The sequence below is a fragment of the Emys orbicularis genome, chromosome 15 (assembly GCF_028017835.1).
Source record: "Emys orbicularis isolate rEmyOrb1 chromosome 15, rEmyOrb1.hap1, whole genome shotgun sequence".
NCBI classification, from domain to species: Eukaryota; Metazoa; Chordata; order Testudines; family Emydidae; genus Emys; species Emys orbicularis.
Window position 1 is genome coordinate 34,485,525 of NC_088697.1, and position 25,902 is coordinate 34,511,426.

Consider the following 25,902-nt stretch of genomic DNA (forward strand, 5'->3'; position numbering starts at 1 on the left):
AGAAGCAAACAAAAATGAACTCAACAATTTTATTGTATACATTTACATAAGAAATATTGCAGAGGCAACTGGAAAACCTGCAAAGCAAAAAGTAGTGAGTTAGTCAATCAGTTGTGTGGAACTCATCTAATAAAATCTGTCCTACTGCAACACTTGTAATGTGAAAAAAGTCCTCCAACTCCTGACACTTTATGAAGAAAAGAGTTTGGATGGTTGGTTGTTATTGGCCACCTAACAAACTCCAGAGAGGCCTTAATAAAAAGGCAACCATGGGACTAAGAAAAGCATGGAGTGAGCCTAGCAGAAATGATCTACCCCATCTTCTCAAATATCCATTACTATTTAACAACACAACCTCTAATTTATTTCATGGGCAGGCAATAATTCAGTTTTAGTGCTTTCAGCACTATATGGCTGTTTGTTTTTACTCTATTTAGAAGTAGATTCCAAATATCAGGGATTCCACAAGGCACTGGAGGAGTCCACCATGAGGAATTCACATTAGGATTTTGACTAGCAGTTCTATTAACCATGTGTACATCAGAGGGGAAGGGATACCTGCAACTCTAGAATATCAATAGCACCTCACTTTAAGCATCCTCCCCACCAGCAGGTGCATCTCCACCCTTTGTATTTCTGGTGTAAATCACTTGGGCTCGGTGCTTGGACACAAGTTTGATCAACCCTACAAAGGAAGCAGAAAACATTTATGAAAGTGTGCAGAATCTTTAAGAGCTTAAGACAGCATTTAAATAACAGAATTAGATTGAAATAAGTGTTCCACTGTGCCTTCGACACCAGGAACACTAAAAGAAATTCCTATCGAGGCCCCTGGCAACCCGAGTCAAAGGTCCTGTCTAGAACACAGTAGTCCCAACACTAAATGTTTTGTAGGATAGCAGGACTTCAGCATGATCCAGGAACAGTTACCATTGCAAAACTGAGCCAGGTTTTCAGTTGTCAGCAATGTGTCCTCTAATTTTTTCCATTTATGTGCACCAAATTATTAAGGTTAGGGGGACCTGAAGTGCGCAGCACTTTATAGCAGGCTGGGTGGCCGGTGCAGCTTAGAGGGAACTTAAGTTGTCAGCAGACCTGGCTACGTAGTCATCTCCTGACACTATTTTCCACACTAGGTAGGATCTTACTGTTCACAGACACTATGCATATCAAGCATCCATAATTTTTTGCATTAATTTAAAAATATTATGAACACAAGTAACTTGTGTAGGAACAGATTACATCAATTCTGATGTGGTCTTATAGAGAGATTAAAATGCCAAGTAAAATATTAGACTGATAAGAAAGGAGACTTAAGATTTTTAAAAAATTAAAATGCTCCTTATTGAACTCCTTTGTATACAAGCTACCTGCAAATAGATTTGTATCAAATCAATCACCAACAAATAAGGGAGATAAAAGAATACATCTGGTTTGAGGTCTCCCAATCCACAGTTCAGTGTGTTTTTACCTTTGCTGAGCAGTTCTTGGAGGGCAGCCCTTGCTAAAGATCCTCGAATCTTCAACCTTTCAGAGACTACAGCTGGCGTGATGAGCTTGTAGTTGGGCACTTCTTTGCACAGTTTATCATAAGTAGCCTTATCAAACAAAACAAGGTTGTTCAGCTTGTCTCTTACTTTCCCCTTGGACCACTTCTACAAGAAGAAAAAGAAAGGGAACATCACCATCAAAGAAGCAACACAAATACCCTCTCAATGAAAGCTTTGCCATGATTAGCATTTCCTCCATGACCACCTAATGCAAGCTTATTGCTCAGATGAGCACCAATTATAGACACCTATTCACCATGTTATCAGCACTGACCCATTAGCACCACGCTCCAACATGCACAATAGGGCCTTTTCTACACTACCACAAAATGAAAATTCCAGAGCAGACAGGAATCAGGCATGTTTACCACTATTACTCAATCATACTGCGTTAAGCCACTTGAGGGTCTACTCAGTACTATCAATGCTGCACCAGTAAGTCATCCCCAAAAGTGGCAAAGTGTAACCTGAAACTAACATTTGCTTCTTTGTGATGTATAAAGCAGGACTAAACTTCCCACCCAACCAGCTCAATTTTCACATTTGAAATCCAGGCGTTAGCTACTTTGTAACAGTCTGGGACATCCCAAAATTAGTAGGATTATGCTGTAGAGTATCAGAGGGGTACCCGTGTTAGTCTGGATCTGTAAAAAGCAACAGAGAGTCTCGTGGCACCTTTAAGGCTAACAGATGTCTGTTAGTCACAAGACACACTGTTGTTTTTTAGGATTATGATGTTATACTTACCAAGGAAGTGAAACAGTCTTCGGTGTTGAAAAGTCTTTTAGATCACCTTTATACTAATGGGGGTAGGGGGCTGCAATTTACCCCCTTGCAACTCAAAAGTATAAAGGGTTGAAGAGATACTCCTAATTTCAATAATCACATGACATTCCCTCTTAAATAATTATATCAAGTTAAACTCTAAGGGACTATAGGGTTTACAATAACCTGCTAATATTTTTAATCAGCTTATTTCTACATGGGGTCCAAGACATACAGTTGGCAATTAGGAATTAATATAGTTTATTTTAAAGCACTTCAAAACATTAAAAAAAAAAAAACAGTTAAAGAGCTCTATGACACAGGGAAAATCTCTGTTTGAAAGCCTCCCTCCCAGTCACCAAGGAGTTAGTCTGTAGTCACAACTACTGTTAAATATCGAATGGAGAAACCCTCCTATATAATTCTTAAATACGATTTACCAGTATGACTAAAGAAAGTAGAGATTTAATTATAGAACAATACACTATCTCACTGTGTGACCTTAAGCACAGTCTAGGGCTCAGCTACACAGGAAAACTGACCTCATAGCTACTGCTCTCTGCCCCCTAGACCCCTAAGGGAGATGATACAGGCTCATCTTACAGAGGGCACGCAGAGAATAATTAGTGACAAAAGTGCTCTGCTGAGTACCCAGGCCCTACTGCTGAGCGCACACCCCAGAGCCCAGTGGACTCACGCACCGCAGTGCAGACGCCTACCTTTTTTTTGGCTTTACCCCCAGATTTGTTCACTGGGTCCTTGTCTTTCTTCGCGGACTTCCCCGCATCCTTCTTCTTCTTATCGTCCTTGGGGGGCTGGAGAAAGAAGAGACCGGGGGGAGAAGGAGAGATGAAGGCAGGAGCCAGCCCTGGGAAAATCCGCCCCCACCCAATACTGCCAGGCGCAGGCCCGTCGAGGGCGCGGGAAGAAGCTTCCACGGCGGAGCCCCCCCTCCCCAGCTTCCACGCGGCACAGGTAGGGTTGGGCCACGCGGCCCTAACATGAGCCTTCCCCACCCGGGCGCCTGCCAACGGAGTCCAGGGCTAGGCCTCCTCGAGGGAACCGGCACCCACTTGCTCCGGCTCTCTCACAGAGACCCCTGTCCTAGGCCAAGCCGAGGAGCTAGACCTTGGGGCTGGCTCACCATGGTGGTGGTGGTGGTGCTGCCGCTGCAAGATGTCGGACGAAAAAGGAAAAAGCCTTGGTAGGGAGTCTGGGAAACCCCGTGCTTTCACTGCACTTCCGGAGCATGTAGCAACACCGCGTCCGGGTCAACCGGAAAGAAATACAATTCCCATAATACAACGCTCCAAAATCGGAAATAATTGTCTCTCCGACAATGCACTGCGCTGGCACGTAGAACTACATCTCCCAAAGTGCCCTGAGCTGACGGGAGCCGACATGGCCATCTTCAGCGTGTACGTTGTGAACAAGGCCGGAGGCCTCATCTACCAGCTGGATCACTACGCGCCGCGCTCCGAGAACGAGAAAACGTTCAGCTTCCCCTTGGACCTGGTGCTTAAGCTGCACGACGAGCGCGTGGTGGTGGCGTTCGGACAGCGGGACAGCATCCGGGGTGGGTGTCCGACCGGAGGCGCCAGGGAGGCTGGGAAACACTGGGGCTCCAGCGAGGCCTGTGGTACTGGTAGCGCCCGCCGAGGGGGCTGGTACCGGCCACTGGGGGGAGCTATGGCCGGGAGGGGGCTGGTACCGCCCGCTGGGGTGGTTGGGGGGCTGGTACCGCCTGCTGAGGGCACTGGAGGGATTGGGTGCCGGTACCGGCTGCTGGAGGGGGAGGATGGTGTGCCTACTAGAGGGTTAGGGCGCTGGTACCGACCACTGGGGAGGTTCGGGGGGCTGTGCTCACTGGAAAGGTGTTGGGGGGGAGCTTGTGCTTTTGGGAGATACTGGGGCACATTGATTGTGCTTGCTAGGTGGGAAGTAGTGTCATGACACTATTTACACTTTAACAGTGGCTGTGCTAAACCATAAATACTCTAATAGTGATTCCTCCTAAAGACAGGTCTAGAGAGGCCAGTGGTCAGGTCTGCTATTGGAGTTCCTAGTTCCGACATTCATTTGAAAGCAAATAACCCTCAGCTCTGATTCTTCCCTTTGCTTCTTTCAGTTGGACATGCTGTGCTTTCCATCAATGGCATTGATGTGAATGGGAAATACACTGCTGACGGGAAGGAGGTGCTGGAGTACCTTGGCAACCCTACCAACTACCCCGTGTCCATCCGTTTTGGCCGGCCTCGCCTCTCCTCCAATGAGAAGCTCATGCTGGCCTCCATGTTCCACTCGTGAGTTTGCACTGGGAAGTCTAGCTCTCTGTGCCCTGGCTACCATGGCACTGATGTAGTAATGCCCACCATTTGTGAGGCACTGGCCAAACCCAGAGGAAGACACATTCCTTGCCCCCAAGAAGGTACACTTCCCAAAGACAAATTGAGGGTGGAGAAGGGACCCAGTATACACTATCATATCTCTAGTAACTTGAAGAGGCATCTTTTGTGTTAGACTTAAATAATTTCCCTTTGTTTGTGAAGGTTGTTTGCAATTGGGTCCCAGTTGTCTCCTGAGCTGGGGAGTTCCGGTATTGAGATGTTAGAAACAGACACGTTTAAACTACACTGTTTTCAGACCTTAACAGGTAAGACTTACTGCTCATGTTATCCCTGTTAGTTCAGCCTTGAGGCTGTTTCTCCCTCACTCTGAAAAGACAAGTACAAACTGCTTTATTTACTCCTGGGGGGAATCTGTGCATGCGCAGAATTAATGACACCTGCAGATTTCTTTGCTTCCCTGCAGAAAAATGACTTCCTGACAGGGAAGCTGCAAGAGCAGTCACGCACCACTCCCTAGCTGTGCAGGTACATTGTTTCAGGCAGCCGGCAGAGAGGTAAATCACCGCAGGGCTGGGGACACTCCAGCCAGTGGCTCCTACCCTGAGCCGGGATCAGCTGCTAGTCCTGGCTGGGCCGGAGGCAGGAGAAGACAGGACTTCCTCTTCCCCTGCAAGGAGTGGCTGGGGCTGTGTCGGACCAACCCCCAGCTGCAGGAAGCTCAGTATCCTCCCCTGCTTCCTGCCCCCATAACTCTTCAGCTGAGGGGAGAGGGGTCGCTATACAGGGAGCTGCTCCCCCATCCACCCAACCCCTGTGCATCTAGACACCCCTGCCAAGCTTCACCCCATACACTCAGAACCCCCCTATCCCTCCATACCCAAACCCCACCGAACCTCAACCCCTGCATCTGGAGCCCCCTACACCCAGACCACCCCCCACTGAGCTCCCTGCACTCAGACTCCTATCTTGATGAGCCCCATCCTAAGCCCCCACATCCAGACCCCCATGCCAGTGACCCCCAATTAGCTGCACCCAGACCCCCACCAAGCTCCACTCCCACAGCACCCAGACCCCCCTGCTCAGACTCACACACCCAGACCCCTCCACTGAGCCCCCAACCACATTCACCTGGAAGCCCCTGCAGAGTCCCATTGCCCCTGCATCTGGCAACTCCTCCCCCTCCCCCCCCCCATGAGCCTCTAGATCTCTCCCTCTCCCCCCCCCCTCCCCCCCGGGGTCAGGTGCAGCCTCAACACTGAGTCTGTGTCCCCAGGGTGGGGAGGCTGCAGCGTCCTCCCCACTGCCATGCTGGAGCCTCTCCATTTATTTATTGACAAAACTTGCAGAATTTCAAAATATTGTGTGCAGAATGCCCTCAGGAGTATTTATTAGACTTGTATATTGCTGCAAAAGTACTGCTTTTGTGCTTGATCTTTAGTCATATGGTATTTCTCTGAATTAGGTTGTCAGTTCCTCTGGATAGAGGCCCATCAGCTCTTTGTAAATCCTTTTGTACACTTCTGGTGCTCCCTAACTGGATACTGAAATAATTGTCTTTTGCCCTTTTCTAGTGCCTTTCGTCCTAAAATGGCAAAGTACCTCACAAATATGAATTAACCCGCAACTGCTTACTCACCACCCAGGAATTATCCCCTTTACAGCAAGGGAAACTAGCTTGTCTTGTCTATGCCTCAATTGGCCAACATGTCTTTAAAGTCTGGAATCTAGTTGAGGAATTGCAAATAAAACCCAGCCTGTGCTTGAAGTGCAAGATTCCCCTAGAGGTGCTCAAGTGTATAGGCACGGTAGCAATGTTACAAAATATGCTCTGTGCTCTAGAAGTAAAACCACATCCTGAATGGAGCGACAGAGTCCTGTGGCACCTTATAGCCTCTTTGTCGCTTTTTACAGATCCAGACTAACACGGCTACCCCTCTGATACTTGACATCCTGAATGGTAGCTTGCTAAAATACACTACTCAGTCATTAAACTTTCTCTATATAATTTAAACAAGGCAAGTTTTAAATGTTCTTCAGATGGTGTCAGCTGCTCTCCTGTCCTTCCTGTAAATGAGGCCTTTTCAATTATATTTGGGAATATATTTCATAGTATTATTACCTTTGCAGTTTGTGTGTAGTCTATGCTAATGCTTCTTTCATTATGGCTCCAGGGATCAAATTTGTGGTGCTTGCTGATCCACGGCAAGCTGGGATAGAGTCCCTTCTGCGAAAGATCTATGAGATTTATTCTGACTTTGCTCTGAAAAATCCTTTCTACTCACTGGAGATGCCAATCAGGTAGGGAGTAGGCAGATGATGTGTAGAATAACAAGGTACTTAGCACTTGCTCAGCTCTCCACTTTGAGAGCACTGTACAACCATTAATACGACCCCCTTTGTGGAAGAGAAGACATACTTATTTTACAGTGGGGAAGCAGACAGGTGATTTTACTGTCTGAGGTTACTTGGACAGTGACAGAATTGGAAGCAGACCCCATGTCTTTAGCTCCCATTCCCTGAGTCTATCCACTAAAAATAAACCTAAGATTGCTGGGTTCTCTTTTGACCTGGGCTGCTGACTGGAGTTCTAGTAGCATACCTGACTACTTTGTGCCTCAAACAAAACTAGTGTCTGCATCAATCAAAAACCTAACTTTTTGCATGATTAAACTAAATTCCATAAGGAGGTTCAGCGCTGCCAAGTTCTTGGAGAAGGTCTTCCAAGGACACCAGTCTGATTCCTGTCCTCTACAAAAGGCTGGAGGAAACCTCTTCTGGAGTTGTTCCATTTGAGCAATGTGCCGTGCTCTCTCTTGGCAGGGCCCCTATTGCACTTTTAACCCCTATAAAAGTGGCAATTAAGCTTTGTTTTTGAAACTGTTTTGGCATGTCAAATAGGAAAGCTGAACTCAAGCTGCTTTGTTAATCAAGCAGTCTTTTGATTCAAAAAGTCGCCCTTAGCAGAGTATGGAATGGAAGAGAAGCTGGTGCAGGAATGGGGCTGTCTTCGAGCTAACTGTTCTCCAATTAAAAACACCAGTATGTTTTGGGTTGTAGATGGAGATTGTCACCTGCTTCTGATGCCTGTATTTCTGTGAATACTTCAGGTGTGAGCTGTTCGATCAGAACTTGAAACTTGCTTTGGAGGTAGCAGAAAAAGCTGGACCATTTGGACCAGGATCATAGGACTTTTCCAGTGTCAGTACGGGGCCTCTCCTCACTAGCCAGCCTTTTCAGGATCCTGTCTCTGGCTACAGCAGCAAGAGGGGAGGTCATGAGGTCCCAAACTGCTTTTGTCATCTCCAGAAATGCTGCTTTATTCTATGGGTGTGGAATCCACCTTTGCCTAACAGTGAATGTTTTTATTATAGCTAAGAAAGGGCATATGTGGCTGAAGCTATGATTGCAGCTCTAATGCTGTCACTGTAACACAGAGGAAGATCAGACACAACATAGTGGTAAAACCTCAGTTATACTCCCCCTTTTTTACTCGTGTGTGTGTGTGTGTATATATAATATATATATATATATATATATATATATATATATATATTATTCGCTGCAGCTTTAATTTATGGCTCAGACAAATGGTTACTTTGGATGTACAAGTAATAAACATTCCCTTAAAGTGTGGATAGATTAATTCTTGGACTGGATGCATTCACTCCTGCTAGAGCTAGTATGAACTAGTGCAAACATGCAGCCTGGTTATTGTCATGCTGGTGTTCTGTTTTACCATCTGACACTATTCTAGCTTGAGATGTGCTTTACTGTGCCTAGAACCCCAGTAGAAGGCAACACTTCAGCTTACCTCTCTGTAAACAGGAATAATGGATTTCAAGCAGGATGAAATTAATAAAGCATAAAGTGAAAAAAGAAGTTCCTTTGTGTCTGCACAGCTGTTCTGAGGAATAACAGCAGGAAGGGCAACATAAAATGACTGCTTCTCACTAAGGCTGCGCAGTGTAGAAAGAAGAATGTCCTGCACCCAGCACTGGCCTCTGGGGAAGAGCGCCCCCTTTTTTCTTGGTCCCTTTGCCCAAGAAATCTCATGCTCCCACTGCAGTGCTCCATTTTTATTTCCCAGTTAGTAAACAGTATTTTGTAATACTCATGCTTAAGTATCAAATGTAGTTTACTTTTGTACAATATTTAGCCATTTTGTTAGGACTGACAGAACAATCTTATGTGAAGGTAGCTTTACAGTGGTTGCTGCTGAGCTTCTTGCTTACCTACAGGCATTCTAAATAACTCAAACCCTGCAGAGAACACACACACAAATCCTGATAAGAAAAGTCTGTTCACATATGACATATTTGCTACCGCGGGGCAATGCTCCTGCTAACAAGCATTCATAATAGTAAGCAGCCCCTATGTTGTAGTTTAACCTAAAAATGCTGTACCTGGTTCAGCGAACTGGAGCCATTAGAAATTTACACTTTCACGTGACAATATCATTGATTATGTTACTTATAGAAATAATCATCTACAACCTAATGATAAAAATCTCTTTTAAAGACTTTTCTAGATAATGCAGAAAGAGAGGAGCTGTACAAAGTGTGTATGTGTCTAATGCTGTTATTTCATACACTCTTGAGCCAGTTTCCTTGGTACTCCAGGAAGTACTATTCTATTTGGTGTTAACCATCTGTTTTGCAGTTCACTAATACTGAGGTTAGCCATGGTGACTAATTTAACAACAAAAAGTAACCGTTGTACAGTACTTCCATCTCTTGAATGGAGTTCCAAGAACTTTACTCATTTGCTATTACTGAAAAGGGAGCTGTTTTGTTGCAATGGCGAGGATCTGCAGTAATATGTGGACCAGTAACTGTTCAGTCTCTGACAATAGCTGGGGAAGCAGTGTTTTTCTTTAGTAATAGGCTAGCGGTCCCTGCTTCTGGGGAGGGAGACACAGCAGATAGCTCATGGCAGAGTAAGCTGGGTCACAGCTGCACCTACAACAGCAAGTGAAGGTAAATTAAAATAGGCTCAGTACTGGCTAACTCTAATATTTCTGTAAGCAATGAGGGTGAATTGAGAGTAACACTACATCTGAGGCCAGCAGCAAGAAGGCTAGGCAGGTACCAGATATCAGTCTTCTGCAGTACTCCTAACTTAGCAATCAAGACTACCAATACTTTAAGTAAGAGGTAAAGTGAGGTCATGAGATGTAAACTATAACTGAACAACCAAAAATTGTGTAGGCATTAAAACACAACACCCACTGAAGATCTTGTGCCTTTCTAAACAGGAATAGGACTAAAATTAAATTAAGTTTTGATAAATATTCTGATCTAGGCTGCATTGGTAGGAAACTCAGTACCGGGCCAGTGAGTAGTCATTTGCCATCCCTAGATAGCATCTGGAGCATCCTTAGTACCTTTGCAGCTCATCTTTAGTCAATCTTCTTGGGTACCCGACCCATCTTGGTGCGGATGTTCCGTAACAAGAAAAAGGCTATGGTGCTGATGACACATGTTATTTCAGCTACCCAGAAGGCTGTGGCCCAGCTGTAGTGCTTGGCTATAGTACTGAAAGGCAATCCAGCCAGGAAACCACCAACTGCAAGGAAAATGGGGAGAAGAGAACAGAGTTAGAGTCCCTAATAGCAGCAGAACCTTACAGTTTCTCCTACCAACAGTGTTCTTTGTGCTGGTCCCTGCATTTATAAAAATGCTTCAAGCCAGATAGCTTAAGTGGACAAAGCACTATAACATACAGTAGAGAACAATTCTGTCCTGCCTGAGGAAACAGAGCTAGTCACTCAGTAGCCCAGACTCTTCTTGGGGTCACTCCTTCAGGGTTCCTCAGTGAATGGGCTATGGCCACGCTTTCCTCCAAATTGGAGGTTTTCACTGCCAGAAAACTCAGGGGAGCAAATTATTTCTATTCAGCTATCAGAGAAGATACAAGTTTTGTGGCTGCAATTATCTTTATTTACAAATGTTTATTATGAAAGCAAGGAACGAGTCGCAACCTGTCACGGCGCAAGCAGCTGATAATAAGTTAACCCTCTGCACACTGGACTTTTATCTTTAAATCTTCACTGGACTGGTAAAGGCCCAGGTTTCAAGGGTAAGGAGTTTTAACAAGAATTCTTTAAAGGTGACGTATGACGACCAGGGTCCCAGAAGGCCCAACACAAAAGATGCACTTCACATTTGTCCATCTTATCCATCTCTAAATCCAACCCGTTAAGAATATGGATATCTGCAGTCTCCAAAGGTTTTGTACAGACTGCAGTCTTCAATGGGGCCCACAGAGCCCTTCATGGTGGGCAGCAGAATTAAACATTTTGAGAATCAAGCATGAGATTAGGGAAGTTGCTCAGTGACAGTCTTAGGTCTTCAGAGACCCACTTAATTTGTTGAATAAACAGACTCAATTGCACAGCCATTCGCTTCCAATTCTCTCAGATGCGCTGCTTGAGACACACCCTTTCATATCACTAAGTAGCAATTAATCATATCAAGAATTTCAGAGCCAATTTGAAATCTCATCTTGCCAGACTAAGATAATCAGGAACTGGGGCTTCTTGCTGCTACAGAATAAAGGTTCTGAGGTTTGAGATTTTTGTGTGAGGGGGAGGGAGTATCACTCACCATTGGCCAGTAGTGCAACAATAGCATGGGAGGTGCCACACAGGTTGGAAGGTGCGCTCTCATTTGCTATCACTCCAAACAATGCAATTGGTCCATAAGAAGAAAACCCAAAGATGGCTCCTAGAATCAGTATCCACAACTATCAACACAAGCAAAGAGTAATCAGAATGTGATCCCTAAATTTGACTGCTATTGGTTAGACATTGGCTAAATGTATAAGGCCCTGTCTACAATATATTTCAAACTAAACATTGTTCTGGCTGACACTGCTTCCCTGGCCAGTGGATATAAAGTCTAACCATGTGAAACAGAGTCTGCTCTGCCACACGTTTGTAAGATGGTTTATAATTGAATGCATCCCTGACTGCATTGGCTAGCACATTATCAGCTTCCGAGCAAGAACTTTGTTTTTATCTATGGTTCTGAATAACCATCTGAACCATCACATAGCCAGGTCTCAATATGAAACACGCTAAATAGGAAGACGTGGTTGCTGTGTTTTGTCAAAGTTCTATTTAATAAGCTTTAAGTTACAGTGAAATGACACAGAGAAGGTGTTTACTGCATAGTAATCTTTTAAAATAATCATGCTGGAGAGTGTTGGTTAAAGGGCATTATAGTTTCAGAGACATGTTGGTAAAGGCATTTATACCTGTTTTGAGGCATCCCCATTATTTTGTCAGCTGAAAATCCTGCAATGTTATATTAAAAGGTAGTCTGCCTGAACATGGACTCTAAGGTTAAAATTTATGCTAACAAAAATTGGCATTGAAAAGTACGTGAGCAATGACACTAATCTGAGGCCCATAAAGGGTTTATAATTCTTTGCCCATCTTAAGGCTTTCCATCAGGATCGCAAAATGCTGTATAACTATTAATGAATTAAGCCTCAACATCCCTATTGGGCATAAAGTGTTATCCCCATCTTACTGTTTGGGAATCTGAGACAAAAAGGAGGACGGGAAGTGACTTGCCAAAAGTCAAAAAGGAAGTCAATGGCAGAGGCAGGAATAGAAGCCAGGTCTGGAATCCCAAGTCCTGTGCCTTAGCCACAAGACTTCTATTAATAGTTGTGCAGACTGATTATCTCATCTAAAGAGTAAACATCCCCAGAACCTATCAGTGTTTTAGTACTGGTTTTATTAGATTCAGTTAGTTTAGTAATATGAAATTATGAAGCTTCTTTCAGAAAACTTACAGCACTCTTCATAATGCCCTGGTTATAAATCCTGTTGAACTAACCAACCTTTCAGAGTAGGAAAGAGTCAGTAAAAGAAACAGGCAGAAGGGGAGAGAGAAAGACAAGGCAGAAACCTCCTGTTCTGTTAAGCCTGTGAGGGCAGCGAGAGGATGCAAGGCTACAATCCAGAAGTCGTTTTCCTGAGGGAGAAGTGAGGAAACATTAAGAAGGGTAGAAGTGAAATTCCATTTATTTGGCAACCATCAGGGAAAGAGAGACAGAACACACAAATATCAGGGGTTGGTGCAGAGAACTGCTAGACTTGCTACTAACAAAATCCTCACCATTAAAAGGGATACCATCAGCTTAAACACTCTTCTGCCTGCTACCTGAACAGGTGGAGTTCCCACACCGCCCTGCATAGTCAGAGTTCAAACTTACCACCTTCTTGGGGTTTGACTTTATTGGAAGTTGAACCACCACCATAACATAAACCTCAAACTAAACTTTCTCCTTGTCATGACTGTTGCTATAGTTTCCCTGCAGAGACAGCTCTGTCTCAGACCCCAATTCCCTTTCTCCTGACAGCTGGTTCCACCTCCCTTATATCCTATTGGAGCTAACAAGCAGCACTTGCCACAAGCAATCAGCAGTACTTACTCAGCAGTTTTTTGCAGGATTCTAATTCCTGCCAACAGGGTGGCTCAGCAGAAGAGCCTTTATCCCTGCCACCTTGTTACACTATTACACACAACACATCAGATAACTTAACTGAAAGAGAGCAGAGGAGACATTTTCTCTATTTCAGTTTGTTTACTTTGTACATTTAGCAGCACTATGTATAGTCAGTTTGACTCTGCAGTGGAAACAGTCTCTCCTCATCTGTGGGAGTTTCACACAGCAGAAGGGAGAGGGGAAAAAAAAACTATTTGTGAAAATAAAATCACCCAAATTGGCTAAGGACTCTGGGGCAAGCTTAGGACCCTGGAGCTATTTTTAGTTGAGTTAGTGAAACTGACTAGTTTTCAGGCTGTCAATGCTTCTTTAAATTTCTCAGCTGCAGATAAAACCCATAACTTCCAGACCAGACATGGTGGTTCTGAAACAGGGCTCCAGAAAGCTATACTACTATCCATTTTATAAATCTGTCAAAGAGGATGCCCTGGAATTTTGTACAGTCATTTACAAAAATGATTATGAAGTCAGATCAAGAGCTACAGGTTTCAACAGAGTCCCAGAAATCATTATTAGTGTTTGAGCATGCTTTGCTAATAGCTAGACTGAACTCTTTCAGATGGGTTTGGGTCATCCTTTATTTGATCAGCACTGAGCATACTGTCAGTACTCAAATAAAAAAAATAATGTGGCATCAAACTTCTACCATTTTTATGAAGAACTTCCAATCCCACAATACAGGAATCCCCTCCTGTAACCTATGCTAGTCAATGCCTGAGTGCAAGAACATTCACCACCATCTAAATCAGTGGTTCTCAAACTTTTGTACTGGTGATCCCTTTCACATAGCAAGCCTCTGAGTGCGACCCCCTTTATAAATTAAAAACACTTTTAAAAATATATTTAACATCATTATACATGGTGGAGGCAAAACGGGGTTTAGGGTGGAGGCTGACAGCTCGTGACCCCTCATGTAATAACCTCGCGACCCCCTGAGAGGTCCTGACCCCCAGTTTGAGAACCCCTGATCTAAATGAAACTGATCAATGCTTCTGTCACACCACATGCTGCATGAGAATAAACTGCTTGTGCATGGGTTACCTTAGGAGAGTCACTTGTGATTGTGACCCGGAAAAGGTACATCGAAGCAGACATTCCCGCCATCATGGAAAGCAGGAGCACATGCCGAGGATTCCCATAACTTGACAGACCCACCTGTAATACATATTGGAACAGAGAGAGAGAATGCACACAAAAAATGTGAGTTACTAATGCCAACTGATTCACAGAAGTTAGGGCCAAAAGGGACTGATGATCTGCATAACATAACATCACCCAGTAATTTCTGCTTCAAGCTCATAACTTCTGTTTGAGATACAGTATATCTATAAATCAAGACTGATGTCTTTCCAAAAGACTCCAAATGATGTAGAATCCACTATGTCCCAAGGTCAGTTGTACCAGTGGTTAATTATTCTCTCTGACCTTACTTTTAGTTGATTTGTCTGGCTTCAGCTCCCAACCACTCTATTTCATTATGCTTTTTTCTGCTAGATTAAAGAGCCTTCTTCTATCAGAAATCTCCCCAACGTAGGTAACAGTACTTGTAGACCATGATCAAAAGCCACCTCTTAACATTCTTTTGGATAAACTAAATAGATAGAGCTTCTTAAATCTCTCACTAAGGCATGTTTTCCAGATCTTTAATAATTCTTGTAGCTCTTTTCTGAATCCTTTCCAATTTTTCAACATCCTTTTTGAAGTGTGGACACCAGAACTGATATCTGTATAATTAATAAGCTTTTATGGCCTTGTGTTTTGCAGTCCAATCCTGCAAATGGTACTCCTGGGGGAATTCTGCGCCAAAAAAATTTAAAAATTATGTACCAAAAGGTTAAAAATTCTGCACACAAAATTTGAAAATTCTGCAAAATTCTGCATATTTTATTTGTCAAAATAACACAATATAATCATGCCAGTTACAATTATTTTGGTAATTTATTTCAAAACATCTGTCAGCAAGTATGTCTGTAACAATACACACCAAAAGAAAATTCTGATATTGTTTTTTTTTGACAAATAGATTGCTTACTAGGCATATTAGTACAGAACTTTGTGTAATTCTTTTAAATTACAGTACAGAACTGTATTTTCTGCACCTGTCAGAAGCAGTGCAAAGGCTTGGGGGAGTCAGGGGTAACAGAAGAGCTGAGGGAATGGGAAAGAGCCTGGGAGTGAACCCAGAGGGTGTTGGGTAGCCTCCCCATGCAGACCCTGGCTGACCCCAAGCCTCTCCCATTCAGTCAGGCACATCTGCCCCTGTCCGCCATCCCCTTGGGTCTGTACAGCCCTGCTCCCCTGTCCACAGGCTCAACGCTGTCACCCCACTAGCTCCTGAGCCCATGTTCCAGTCTGTCCCCCTCCACTAGCCATTCTGAAACTGTCTGTGACCCCACAGCAGCCCTGTGTGGCTCTGCGGGCAGGGTGTTGTGATGAACTCTACTCCTGGGGGAATTCTACCGCACTGGACATAGAATTTTGTATTTTCCCGCATAAAATACATTTTACCTAAGAAGTGCTGCAGTTCTGCCTTTTGCCCACCAGAGGCCGTTGTGGGGCTAGAACGCAGCAGGCTTTTCTGTCGCCACAGCAGCCTCTGGTGGACAAAAGGCGGAACTGCCGCACTTAGGCAAAAAAAAAATTTAGGCGGGAAAATTAAAAATGATGCGAGACAGATGAATTGAATTCCCCCAGGAATAAAACGGTAACATTACAAGACGTTATAATCTAATTTGGTTTGAGTGACCTATATAAATCTCCTCAAAGCTTCTATCTTATGGACACCAGAGGCATGATTTGATTATAGGGCTGTGATAAATTTGTAACAAAACCAGGCAAAATTCACCTGGTTTTCAATTTCATTCAAACCTCCAGTCTTTGACTACCCTAGCCGAGTTTTGAGTCAGGTGAACTACTATTTTGGGTGGAAACTGCTTGTTTGTTCTAACAATTTCAGGTGAGGTTTCACTTTGTGTTTTGGGGTTTGTTTGAATGAGAATCTGAGAGCAAAAGTGAAGAGGTGCATACCCACAAGAAGTGAACTGGAGAAGTGGGGTTGCACAAAACTCTGTGAATTAAACCAATGAGCTCTAGATTAGTGTATACTGGTCTCTATATTATCATGTGAATGAATGTGTTTCTCATAGGTAGCTTTATCTCTTTGCAGAAGTGTCTACTAATCACACAAGACCAAGGTGACATTGGAAAGTCTCAGCTAGTGACTTTCACAGTATAGACCCGTTTTTGTGCTGCTCTGCTTTAAAGTAATGTTTATTATTTCCATTATCTAGAAAAGGGCCCCAGCAGGAGCTTTGCCACAACACAATATATGTTATGCCTCCCCTACACCAATTGAATGCTAGACGGTGCCACTACTGACAGCAATAAATCCCAGATTACCTTCACTAGTACAGGACTCCAGCATAGCAGTCCTAGGCCTCTGACCACACCCATCAGGCCAAGTTTCCATATGCTTGTTGACTCGTTGATTTGGAAATTATCAAACATTTTAATGGACTGGACCTATGTCCACCTACCCCAACTCTTTGTATGGGGCAGACCCTGGTTTGTATTTTGCAAAACCACAGCAGATCAGATTCAGTTTCAGACAAACATCAGAAGTTTGGGGGAGGCAAGGAACAGAAAATGATTTTGAGAATGACCACCTCTGGTATGGTGTGGGCCCATACTCCCTACCCCCACCGCTGGGCACAGAGCATGTAGACTCCAATTTTCAAAGAAGCCTAAATGAGATAGGCACTTAACTTCCATCAGTCTGTTGGAAAATCCCAGCTGTTAGAAATAAAAGTTTTTGTATCTTCTGAAGTGTATAGAAAGAAAAAATAAACTATTTTAAAGTGTCAGTGAATCTGCATCAGCATCCCTTGGCAACCCAGGAAGGTTGCATTTTACATCCTCAGCGCGACAACCTCTCACCTTTGCAGTTCTCTCGCCCCTGGTACTTCCAAGTTCAGAGTTACCAGACATTCCAGTTATTGCACTGAGATCTACCAGCTTCGCTACTGAGAATAATGGAATGGACAAGGTTCCAGGCTACTTACCCGTGCTACTGCTCTGTCAGAAAGGTACCCAGCAGCAATGCTTCCTACCAGGCCCCCAATCTCCAAGGCACTCATGTAAGAACTGCCTAGAACATAGGATGGGGGGTGGTTAGGCAATCAGGTCCAGGGAGGAAACACCAAAACAATTTCTTAGTAACGATTTATGTTTGTGCACAGGGAGCAGTTCAGTATAAAGGCAGTATCAGGGAGAATGGAGTAACTAGCCCTAAAATGCTTACACTTTGCCTTGTCTCTCAGTTTCCCCAGTTCTTCTCAGAGCATCTGATATTGTTTGTTGTTTTTAGTTAAGTAGTGTTTGAATTAAGAGCTGGTGGGTAGTGCCACACCAACAGCCCAGGAGACTGAAATTCTCTGTCCACAGAGCAGGTGCAAACCAGGCAGCAGCGTGGCAGACTTCTCTCACACGTTGTCTCCCTGCCAGTGTGCCCCAACATTGATCTAAGACAGGGGTTCTCAATCGGGGTCAGGACCCCTCAGGGGGTCGCGAGGTTATTACATGGGGGGTCGTGAGCTGTCAGCCTCCACCCCAAACCCCGCTTTACCTCCAGTATTTATAATGGTGTTAAATATATTTAAAAAGTGTTTTTAATGTATAAGGGGGGTTGCACTCAGAGGCTTGCTGTGTGAAAGGGGTCACCAGTACAAAAGTCTGAGAACCCCTGATCTAAGAGGACCCATTGGGGTGAGGTAAGAAGACTGTTCAATCACCATGACTTAGTCAGTCCCTGGAGTCTCTACAAAGGAGCCAATTTGTGCCCTTTGTGCTGGGGGTTTCTTGGTCATGGACCCTTGGTCATTAGGAACTGGTCAGACACACAAACTCATTTCATATATGCCACCAAATAGCCGATGAGCACTATTGGTTACTACACGCCTGGGCTGAATTTGAACTTGTGACCTAATGAGGAAGTGCATGCATTTCTTGACCATTCCCCTGTGCCATTCAGTAACCCTAATAATCTGGACTGGTATTTTCAAAGGCACTCAGATGCCATTAAAATGGGAATTGGACACCTTGCTCCTTAAGGCACCTTTGAAAATCAGAGCCTTAAGCTTTAAAATGAGTCTGTTGTATCTTACCCACAAGAGCAGACTGTCCTCTTTCCTGAATCAGGAAGAGCTGACCCCAATCTGTACAGCATGTCTTCACTCCAAAGACAACCAGGTAGCCAGTCGAGAGTACCCACAGATATGGCGAGAGTAGCAGCTCTGCCAGGGTGCTGTCATCTCTGGATGAGCCTGAAAGGAGAATTAGTAGAAACGCCATTACATTGCTTGGACATACCAATAGGACACAACCAACCCAGCAGTGGGGTAGGATGATCTGTGAGCAGATTCTGCGTGCAGTGGGAGCAGCCTTGTAACAGTAAGGCTTTTCTAAATGTAGAAATAGTGCATAATAACTAGAGGTGATCGGCCATTGCTACCACCCATTTGCTGTGCACAAAGAAACCTGTCCATGGTATTTATTCCACTTAATTAAAAAGCTCACATCAATAAGCTACATTTTACTCTCCATAACTCTGCTGTCTTGTGATTCCCAGTGAACACTTCCGATAGAGGATGTTGGAGAACATATTGTCTGCTCTTCCAGATTTTGTTTCTAGTCCTCTTCACTAGTCAGTGAAAGAAGCTATGTACATCCCACAAAGGACATTGCATTTAAGCTAGCTGCTCAGTTCTTACATGAACCTGCCAGTTATGTCTGCTAACACTCATATCCCCAAAATACATTGTGGTAGCAATTATGTTCCCATGACAATTATCAAATGTCAATTCCAGCAGCAAAAGGTTTACAGGGCAATACAGAAGTCAGTACTTTAAATACGTTTTTGTAGGTTTTTAAATCCAGTGACAGTCCCTGTGTTGCAACAACCCTCCAGCCCTTTTGCTCTCAAGAGAAGGTTCAATTAATTGGACATGATGCAACATTTATTAACTAGATGTCCTAGTTCAGGACACCAAATGTTGAGCAGAGTCCGCTCAAACCAGAGGTCAACAAAACAGGAGCCAGAATTCTGTTTATCGGAGACATGTGGGGACACGCCAAAGGCAGCACTTCTCTCTGCTGCTCAGTAAGGAACAAATAATATGCTTTGCGCTACAGCCCTGCGTAGGATTAGCGTAGAGCCCTGCAGCGGGATTGGGATCCTGCAGGTCCCACAGGGCCTACTGCCATAATAGCAGGAGTGGCTGGGAGCAAGATTAAAAATAGTCCCGCACAAGGCTCTACTTTGCCCCTCTCTGGCATGGAGGATCTCAGACCACGACATATATAATTTAAGACCCCAGGGGAAATAGAAGAATATTAACAGAGACATTTTATAGATGGGGAGACTATGGCACATAGATCTGAAGTGACTTGTTGAGAGTCCCATAGAGTCAGTGGCAAAGCTGGGAATAGATGTGAAAGTGGGTTAGGATCTTTTCCTGCCCTACGAGACTCCATGATAAGACAGTCCTTCGCACAATCCAGGGCACCAATACTTTCATACTGCGAGACACACATGACACACACAAGGTATTCCCTAACCAGGATACCTCAAGTGTTCTCACAGTATACGACTGCAAGCAGGCCTGGAGTTAAATGCTGATGAGCACCAAGTTCAGGAAATGAGAAAGGCTTGTTCCAGCACCAAGGAGCTGGAGGGACACTCAGACTATCAAATTTTGGTACAACATCTCATCTCCTCTTGCTCCTCCTGCTGCCTGCACTCCTTAATTGTAAGATGAGGAGTCTAATGCTCACCTTTTTTCCCTTTCATGGTTCCTGGTTCAATGTTTGGTAGCCCAACGTCTGAGGGCTCATTTTTAATCAGGACAAGACAAACAAAGGAGGCACCCACGCAGATGAAGCCAGAGACGGACAGAGTTGTGCGCCAGTCGTAGCGCAGAGCCATCAGAGCAGCAACAATGGGGCCCAAGCCACCAGCCAGATTCATGCTGGTGGAGAGAATTGCCCACCACGTCCCAAACTGGGAAGGCTCAAACCACTGTGCAACAGGGAAAGAAAGAGAGTGTGAGCAAAATTAGACTCAGCTCCTAAAACCTGCAATTAAGTCTCTTGGTGGACAATTCAGATCCTAGCAGATAGAGGTTTATAAAACTAGACTGGAAAATATTTTACTCTTCCATCCCCGAAACTCAGAGCTTTTTGCAAACATTAATGATGTATGCCTCACAGACCCCTACCTTGTGAAGTAGGTCAGTATTATTCCCATTTACAGATGAGGAAATGGAGGTACAGGAAGTTCTCTAATTCATTTGATGATGCTGTCATCCTGAAAAGGTCTGCCTGCTTTGTACCAGATGAGGGGATAAACCAAGTGTTTCAGCTTGTAACTTTAGGGCCCTGATCCTTAACTGCAGTGGATGTTGAGGGAGCGCCGCACAAATTGGGCCCTTGCTGACAGAATGACTGCTGTGACTCAATCCTGCTTCTAATGGAGTCAATGGTACAACTTCCATTAATGCCAAAGGGAGTAGGATCAGGCCCCATGTAATTCAAATACTTTGTTGACAATCTTCTGGAAGTGTTATTTGATATTTTGTCTTCATTTTCAGTGAGCTTCCCCTACTGTGTATAAACAGCCCTATGTGAAAGGCATCTTCCTCCCAGCTCCATTCACTGCCCACAGTATAGATCAGAGGAAGCATGACGACTTTATGGAGAGAATCCTCATATCCAGGTGATTAGTTGTTCAGTCCTCCATCTCTCACATGCACCTGTCCTCCTCATTTTTACATATCCCATTGCCAGGACTAGTCTTGCACAGAGACAGAAATAGGACTGCTGGTTTAGAGGGAGGTTCCTACCAATGTTAGTATGGAAGGAAGGGCATGACCTTCTCCATGGCAGTGCCTTCTTTGTCCCTGCCTTAGACTAAGTCATTTGAACATTTCTACAGGGAACCATAGGTACCAGCCCCTAGTTTCATAATGTCAAGCTTTATTTCTTCACACTGCTAAATTATCTATTTGTGGCTGTCTAAACAAACACACAATTCAGCAGGGGCCCTGCTCATACAGTGTTCTGTATGTCACTTGATATTCTGTGTAGGCAGACTGGATTTTTTTTCTCTTAGGGGCAGAAGGGATACGTATCATTCTCCCAAAATATCCTGAAATGCAACATGATCTGGCTTGTGATTTATAATTCATGTGCCCACTGCCAGTTCAAACCAAACTTTACTTATCATTCCGTCTTTCAGCAGTGGACAACTACTAGATTGAAGAGGCTATGGTGCCTCTGTCTTCACAATTCAGGGGCTGGAATCCAGCAACTGGGGTTTCTCATGATTACAAATTCTGCTGCTAGGGAGATTTAACAAATTAAACTATAATCAGCAACCAAAGCTTCATGCTTAAAACAAATGAATGGAATAAATAACTCTCCAACTTGAGTATTCTTGGCTTAACAAAGCAGCAGGAGGCATATGAGACTCTTATTCCAAGAAGGGCAGGGGATAGAGCAGCTGGGAGTTCACCTACAGACAGCACACCTGGAGCCCTACCTATACTGCACTTCCTGCTAGGAGAAGTTGGAACAGCTGTGAATTCACCTATGGTCCTAGCACAAGGACCCCTGCAGTGTTCTCCATACAGTACCTATTATGGAAGAAGTTAGGACAAGTGCTGCTACGAACTTCACACAAAGCAATCATTCCTGTATCATCCTCTATTCAGTGTCTCCTGGTCAGCACTTAATTTGTAATGAGAGAGATGCCAGGGTTCAAGCAACATTTTACTTTCATAACTGACGCAGCAAGCTCAGAAGTGCTGGGGATATGAACTGCCAAGCCTAGTCTTGGCACAAATTAAGTACTACTCCTGGTGTTTAAATCTGGGACTGCACCCCTGCCAAAAAACAACAACAAAAAAGGATTTTCAAAGTATACTTACTTTGCGCAGTACCTTCCCACATGGTGGCCACCCCAGTCCTTGTGCCAGCCCATTCAGGAACCACAGCCCTGAAAAGACTGTAACGGTAGAGCTCCAAGAAAAGACAACATTGACTACGCCCACCAGTAGAAGGCCAGATGAGAAGAGCCAGCGGGCACTCATTTGATCAGAGAGGACTCCACTGATAAATTTACTGATAGCGTAGGCTGCAGACTGGCTGCTAGTGATGAGACCTGCAATAAATTAGAAACCAAGGGCATACTTTAGTAACACATTTTATAATAAGATGGTTAACTCAGCCAGGTTCCTACTGGAACACATTCAAGGAGTTGTCATTCAGGCACAAATCAGTTCCACTAGCTATTAGAATGACAACAGCTTTCTATTTGGTTGGTTTCCAGAAAAGTATTTCTGTAAGCAGGATACAGACTTTAGTATTATTAGTACCTGAACTGAGATATACATAAAGACTATGGAAAGCAGTATTTTTTTTTCTCTTCAAAGCACATTGAGACTTTTTTAACTCCACCATAATTGTGGAGACTGTAAGTTTATAGTTTCACCAAACTACAGACCCAACCATCCCATGCTGTTTGTAAACCATAAAGCATTGAGCACAAAGAAGGCTATACAAAAGAGGAGACATTAGTGCTACCAATAGGCATCTCCAAAGAAAGTGTTTCCCAATCTCTTTAGGCAACTGTGCCAGTTTATCGGACTAAGGACTTGTCTACATGGGGAAAAAGTCCAGAACAGCTAGTGTGGAATAGCTATTCTACACTGGTTCCCCTTGTGACACTTTTATTCCGCACCAAGGGTTAATCCATGTAGGATTGTGTGTTTATTAATTGAACTCCCATATAAATCCACCTGCACTGCTAACATTTTGTCTCAAATATTCACCTTAGGTCAATAAATTCTGATAATCAGCATAACAGATCCTCAACTTAATCTTACTTTCCATGCCCAGCACTGACACATGAAGGACACAATAAAGTGCCAAGCTATTGAACTGAACAGATTTAATTTTTTTTAGGCATTAAAGGCTTATAGTGGTTCACCAAGACTAGAGGAAACAACTGCATTTTTCAAACAAGACCATGTTTGGGACATTTTACCTAGCAAATCTCTCTCAATCTACAGTCTTCTTGAGCCCCAAACCAAATGGCATCCCTGATCATATTTCAACAAGGTATCTACATTTCTTTCATTAAGCTGTAATTGGGGTTACAGTGTTTTTTTCACTACTCATTTTTGAAGGAGTCCATCCAGCTTAATGAATCAAAAAGAGATTGCTTTCAATTGTATGTGTTGCTTAGTTCTGAGACTATTTTGACATAACAAAAGCTTCCAATATGTGAGATCAAGTCTACAATATCAGAGAATAGACAAAATTACTTCACGGGCCTCTTCCATTTTCTATTTCTGCAACTCTTGCTGATTTTTGAAGTGAACATTCTGAACAATTAAAGGGGACACTTTTGTGTCAATTAGGGCCAAAACACCCTACTAAAAAAATTCAAACTCAACAGAAGTCTCCCTTTGGATTTGTAAAAATTCCTACAAAACCAAGGTTTTTATGTGTTTGTTTTTTAAACAAACACTGTAGCATTTTTTTAGTGCCTCAGATTTACAAAGAGAAATGAACTACACACAAAGTGAAATTAATTATTTTGAATGACCAAGCTGAGTAAAAATGCAACAAATGAAACAGCTCCAATGGCAACAACAGTTAATTTTAAAACTTCTCTTTATTTTAAAATAATGTAAGTGGTATAACCAAGGAAGGAAATCATTAAAAAAAATATGGATTTTTAACTGGGCAGTGTCCCTTTTAGATATTATATCTCAGGCACACAAAGCATGTACTACCACTTCAAATTTTTTGACTACAAAATATAGACCAAATTCAACTTGCCTTACTCACCTGAACAGTCTTACTGAAGTCAGTAGCACTATAGGCACTTGCATGAATAAAGATATACAGATTTGGCCTAGATGTTAAAGATGGAGTTTTTAGGGAGAAATTAATCAAAATTCTACAGTAGGTGATTTCTCACTCCACTTCTTCAGATGGATAGAACACACATTTAATGTATAGATTCTGGTAACACAACATAACTAGATATATACCAAGAGAAAACATGCACAAACTCTATCACAAAGAAAGTTCTTACCCAAGTCATCTTTGTCCAATTCTATTTCCTCCATGATTGAGGGCATTACAAATGAAAACGTTTTTCTATTGAAATAGTACAGTGTGTAGCCAACAAACATGGCAGTGAATATCACTGTTCGGTAGTAACTGTAACCCTTATCCACCATGGTACAATCAAAGTAATATCTCCAAGAAAGAAAAAAAGAAAAATCCTGTTGATAGGAGGATTTGTCCTGCTTTTTAAAAATTCTGCTCACAGCTGTAGTGAATTGTTGTAATAAAAGATTTAAAAAAATACCAACTGCTTGTAAATAAAAGTTGGAACAAAAGAGCAGTTTTGAATGAGGAAAAGTAAAACAGCAGCTGTCAGGGTGTCTGAACTGAAGGCTGGACTTTAATCAGAATTCACATCCTGGGATATTTTGCAGAGCTACAGCTTTGTTGATGTTCTCTTTTCTTCTCAGTTTTGTTTACAGCTGCTTTCTGGAGAATGATTAACTTAGGGAACTCGTCATTCAGGACAAAACCATCAACCTGCAGAAAAACAAAAAAGTAAAGTTAGCTTGTGATAAGCAGCACTGTACGCAAAGTGAAAAGATTAGAGGAGCCTTGCTCAGTAACTCTCCTCTGACCTCTGAACTCAAACAGGACAAACTGAAAACAATCAATCCCTTTCCCAGAAACAATCTTAAACTAGATTCACTACAAGGAACAGACCGGGTAGATTAAAGTCCTACAGCTTCAACAGGCAATCTGCATTAAGTTTCTGATTTCCTTTTCAGTGACTCCACAGGTATTATATAGCTGTGACCTTCTCTGCTCTTTTAGCTGGTTCAACATTACAGAGCTAGCCTCTCCCCAAGCTAATGAATTTGTAGACAGAAGATGAAATTTAATCCAATCTGAAGGATGCTAATGTAATAAGCATTTCCAGAAATAAATTAAATGTATCTTCCAAGATAGTTTTGTAATTCTCTCAGTTAATGTTATTTTCTGTGGATAAAACACAGATAACCACCCACCTAAGACTGTGTCACATTTTCAGAATCTGCAAGTGATTGCATGGATCTAATTCAATCCCCTTTCTCTAGTCTGTAAATGTATCTGTGGAAGACTCCAGGAAAGTGATGCAACTATAGCTGAGCAACATATTGTATCTGGAATAGCAAAAAAACTTTGGGGGAAGGAAGTGCAAAAGAGAGACAGATGCAACAGGACAGAAGACTTTGGTTCAAGACAAAAAGCAAAGAACAGGGCAACATTTATCCCAGGTGTAAAACCACTGAAGTCAACAGAATTACACTAAGATTACATTTTGAATAAGGACTCATTAATAGAGACAGAAGGATAATTGGGGCACTAATTGCCTACGACTACATAATGAGGCCTGAGAAATAATGAATGCAGAAATTCAGAGAGCAAAGGGATGTGCAAAACAATGAAAAGTAATCAAGCATGGAGTTCTGATGCAAGTCTTCAGCCCATAAGCAATTGCACTCTTTTTGAACAAGGAAATTGCATTCAAGCTCATTTTGCATATATATATAGGCTTTTAATCAGTTTTTAAAAAATTGTTC

General features: G+C 43.1%; 3 protein-coding genes across 5 annotated transcripts; 1 reads left to right on the forward strand and 2 right to left on the reverse strand.

The window, feature by feature from the left end:
- Positions 1 to 15: 15 nt before the first annotated feature.
- RPS25 (ribosomal protein S25) lies at positions 16 to 3,556 on the reverse strand. Of its 3 annotated transcripts, none has more exons than XM_065417444.1 (5): positions 3,460 to 3,556; positions 3,035 to 3,130; positions 1,472 to 1,655; positions 585 to 685; positions 16 to 77 (listed from the first exon to the last, which is right to left on the reverse strand). In XM_065417444.1, exons 1-4 carry the CDS (start codon positions 3,460 to 3,462, stop codon positions 591 to 593), a joined length of 378 nt encoding a protein of 125 aa, XP_065273516.1. In that variant the 5' UTR covers positions 3,463 to 3,556; the 3' UTR covers positions 16 to 77; positions 585 to 590. The 3 variants fall into 3 exon arrangements, with proteins under 3 accessions (XP_065273516.1, XP_065273513.1, XP_065273515.1); XM_065417441.1 differs by having other exon boundaries at positions 559 to 685; XM_065417443.1 differs by having other exon boundaries at positions 590 to 685; positions 3,460 to 3,555.
- A 148-nt stretch (positions 3,557 to 3,704) lies between these two features.
- On the forward strand, positions 3,705 to 8,172 carry TRAPPC4 (trafficking protein particle complex subunit 4). Its single transcript, XM_065416902.1, has 5 exons — positions 3,705 to 3,891; positions 4,444 to 4,618; positions 4,865 to 4,968; positions 6,835 to 6,961; positions 7,771 to 8,172. The coding sequence occupies exons 1-5, from the start codon at positions 3,717 to 3,719 to the stop codon at positions 7,847 to 7,849; spliced, it is 660 nt and encodes a 219-aa protein (XP_065272974.1). The 5' UTR covers positions 3,705 to 3,716; the 3' UTR covers positions 7,850 to 8,172.
- A 569-nt stretch (positions 8,173 to 8,741) lies between these two features.
- On the reverse strand, positions 8,742 to 24,492 carry SLC37A4 (solute carrier family 37 member 4). The gene is made up of 10 exons (XM_065416901.1): positions 24,345 to 24,492; positions 22,168 to 22,400; positions 20,015 to 20,258; positions 18,346 to 18,504; positions 17,245 to 17,330; positions 14,225 to 14,338; positions 12,583 to 12,648; positions 11,269 to 11,407; positions 10,047 to 10,228; positions 8,742 to 9,621 (listed from the first exon to the last, which is right to left on the reverse strand). The coding sequence occupies exons 1-9, from the start codon at positions 24,490 to 24,492 to the stop codon at positions 10,062 to 10,064; spliced, it is 1,356 nt and encodes a 451-aa protein (XP_065272973.1). The 3' UTR covers positions 8,742 to 9,621; positions 10,047 to 10,061.
- Between the last annotated feature and the right edge of the window lie 1,410 nt (positions 24,493 to 25,902).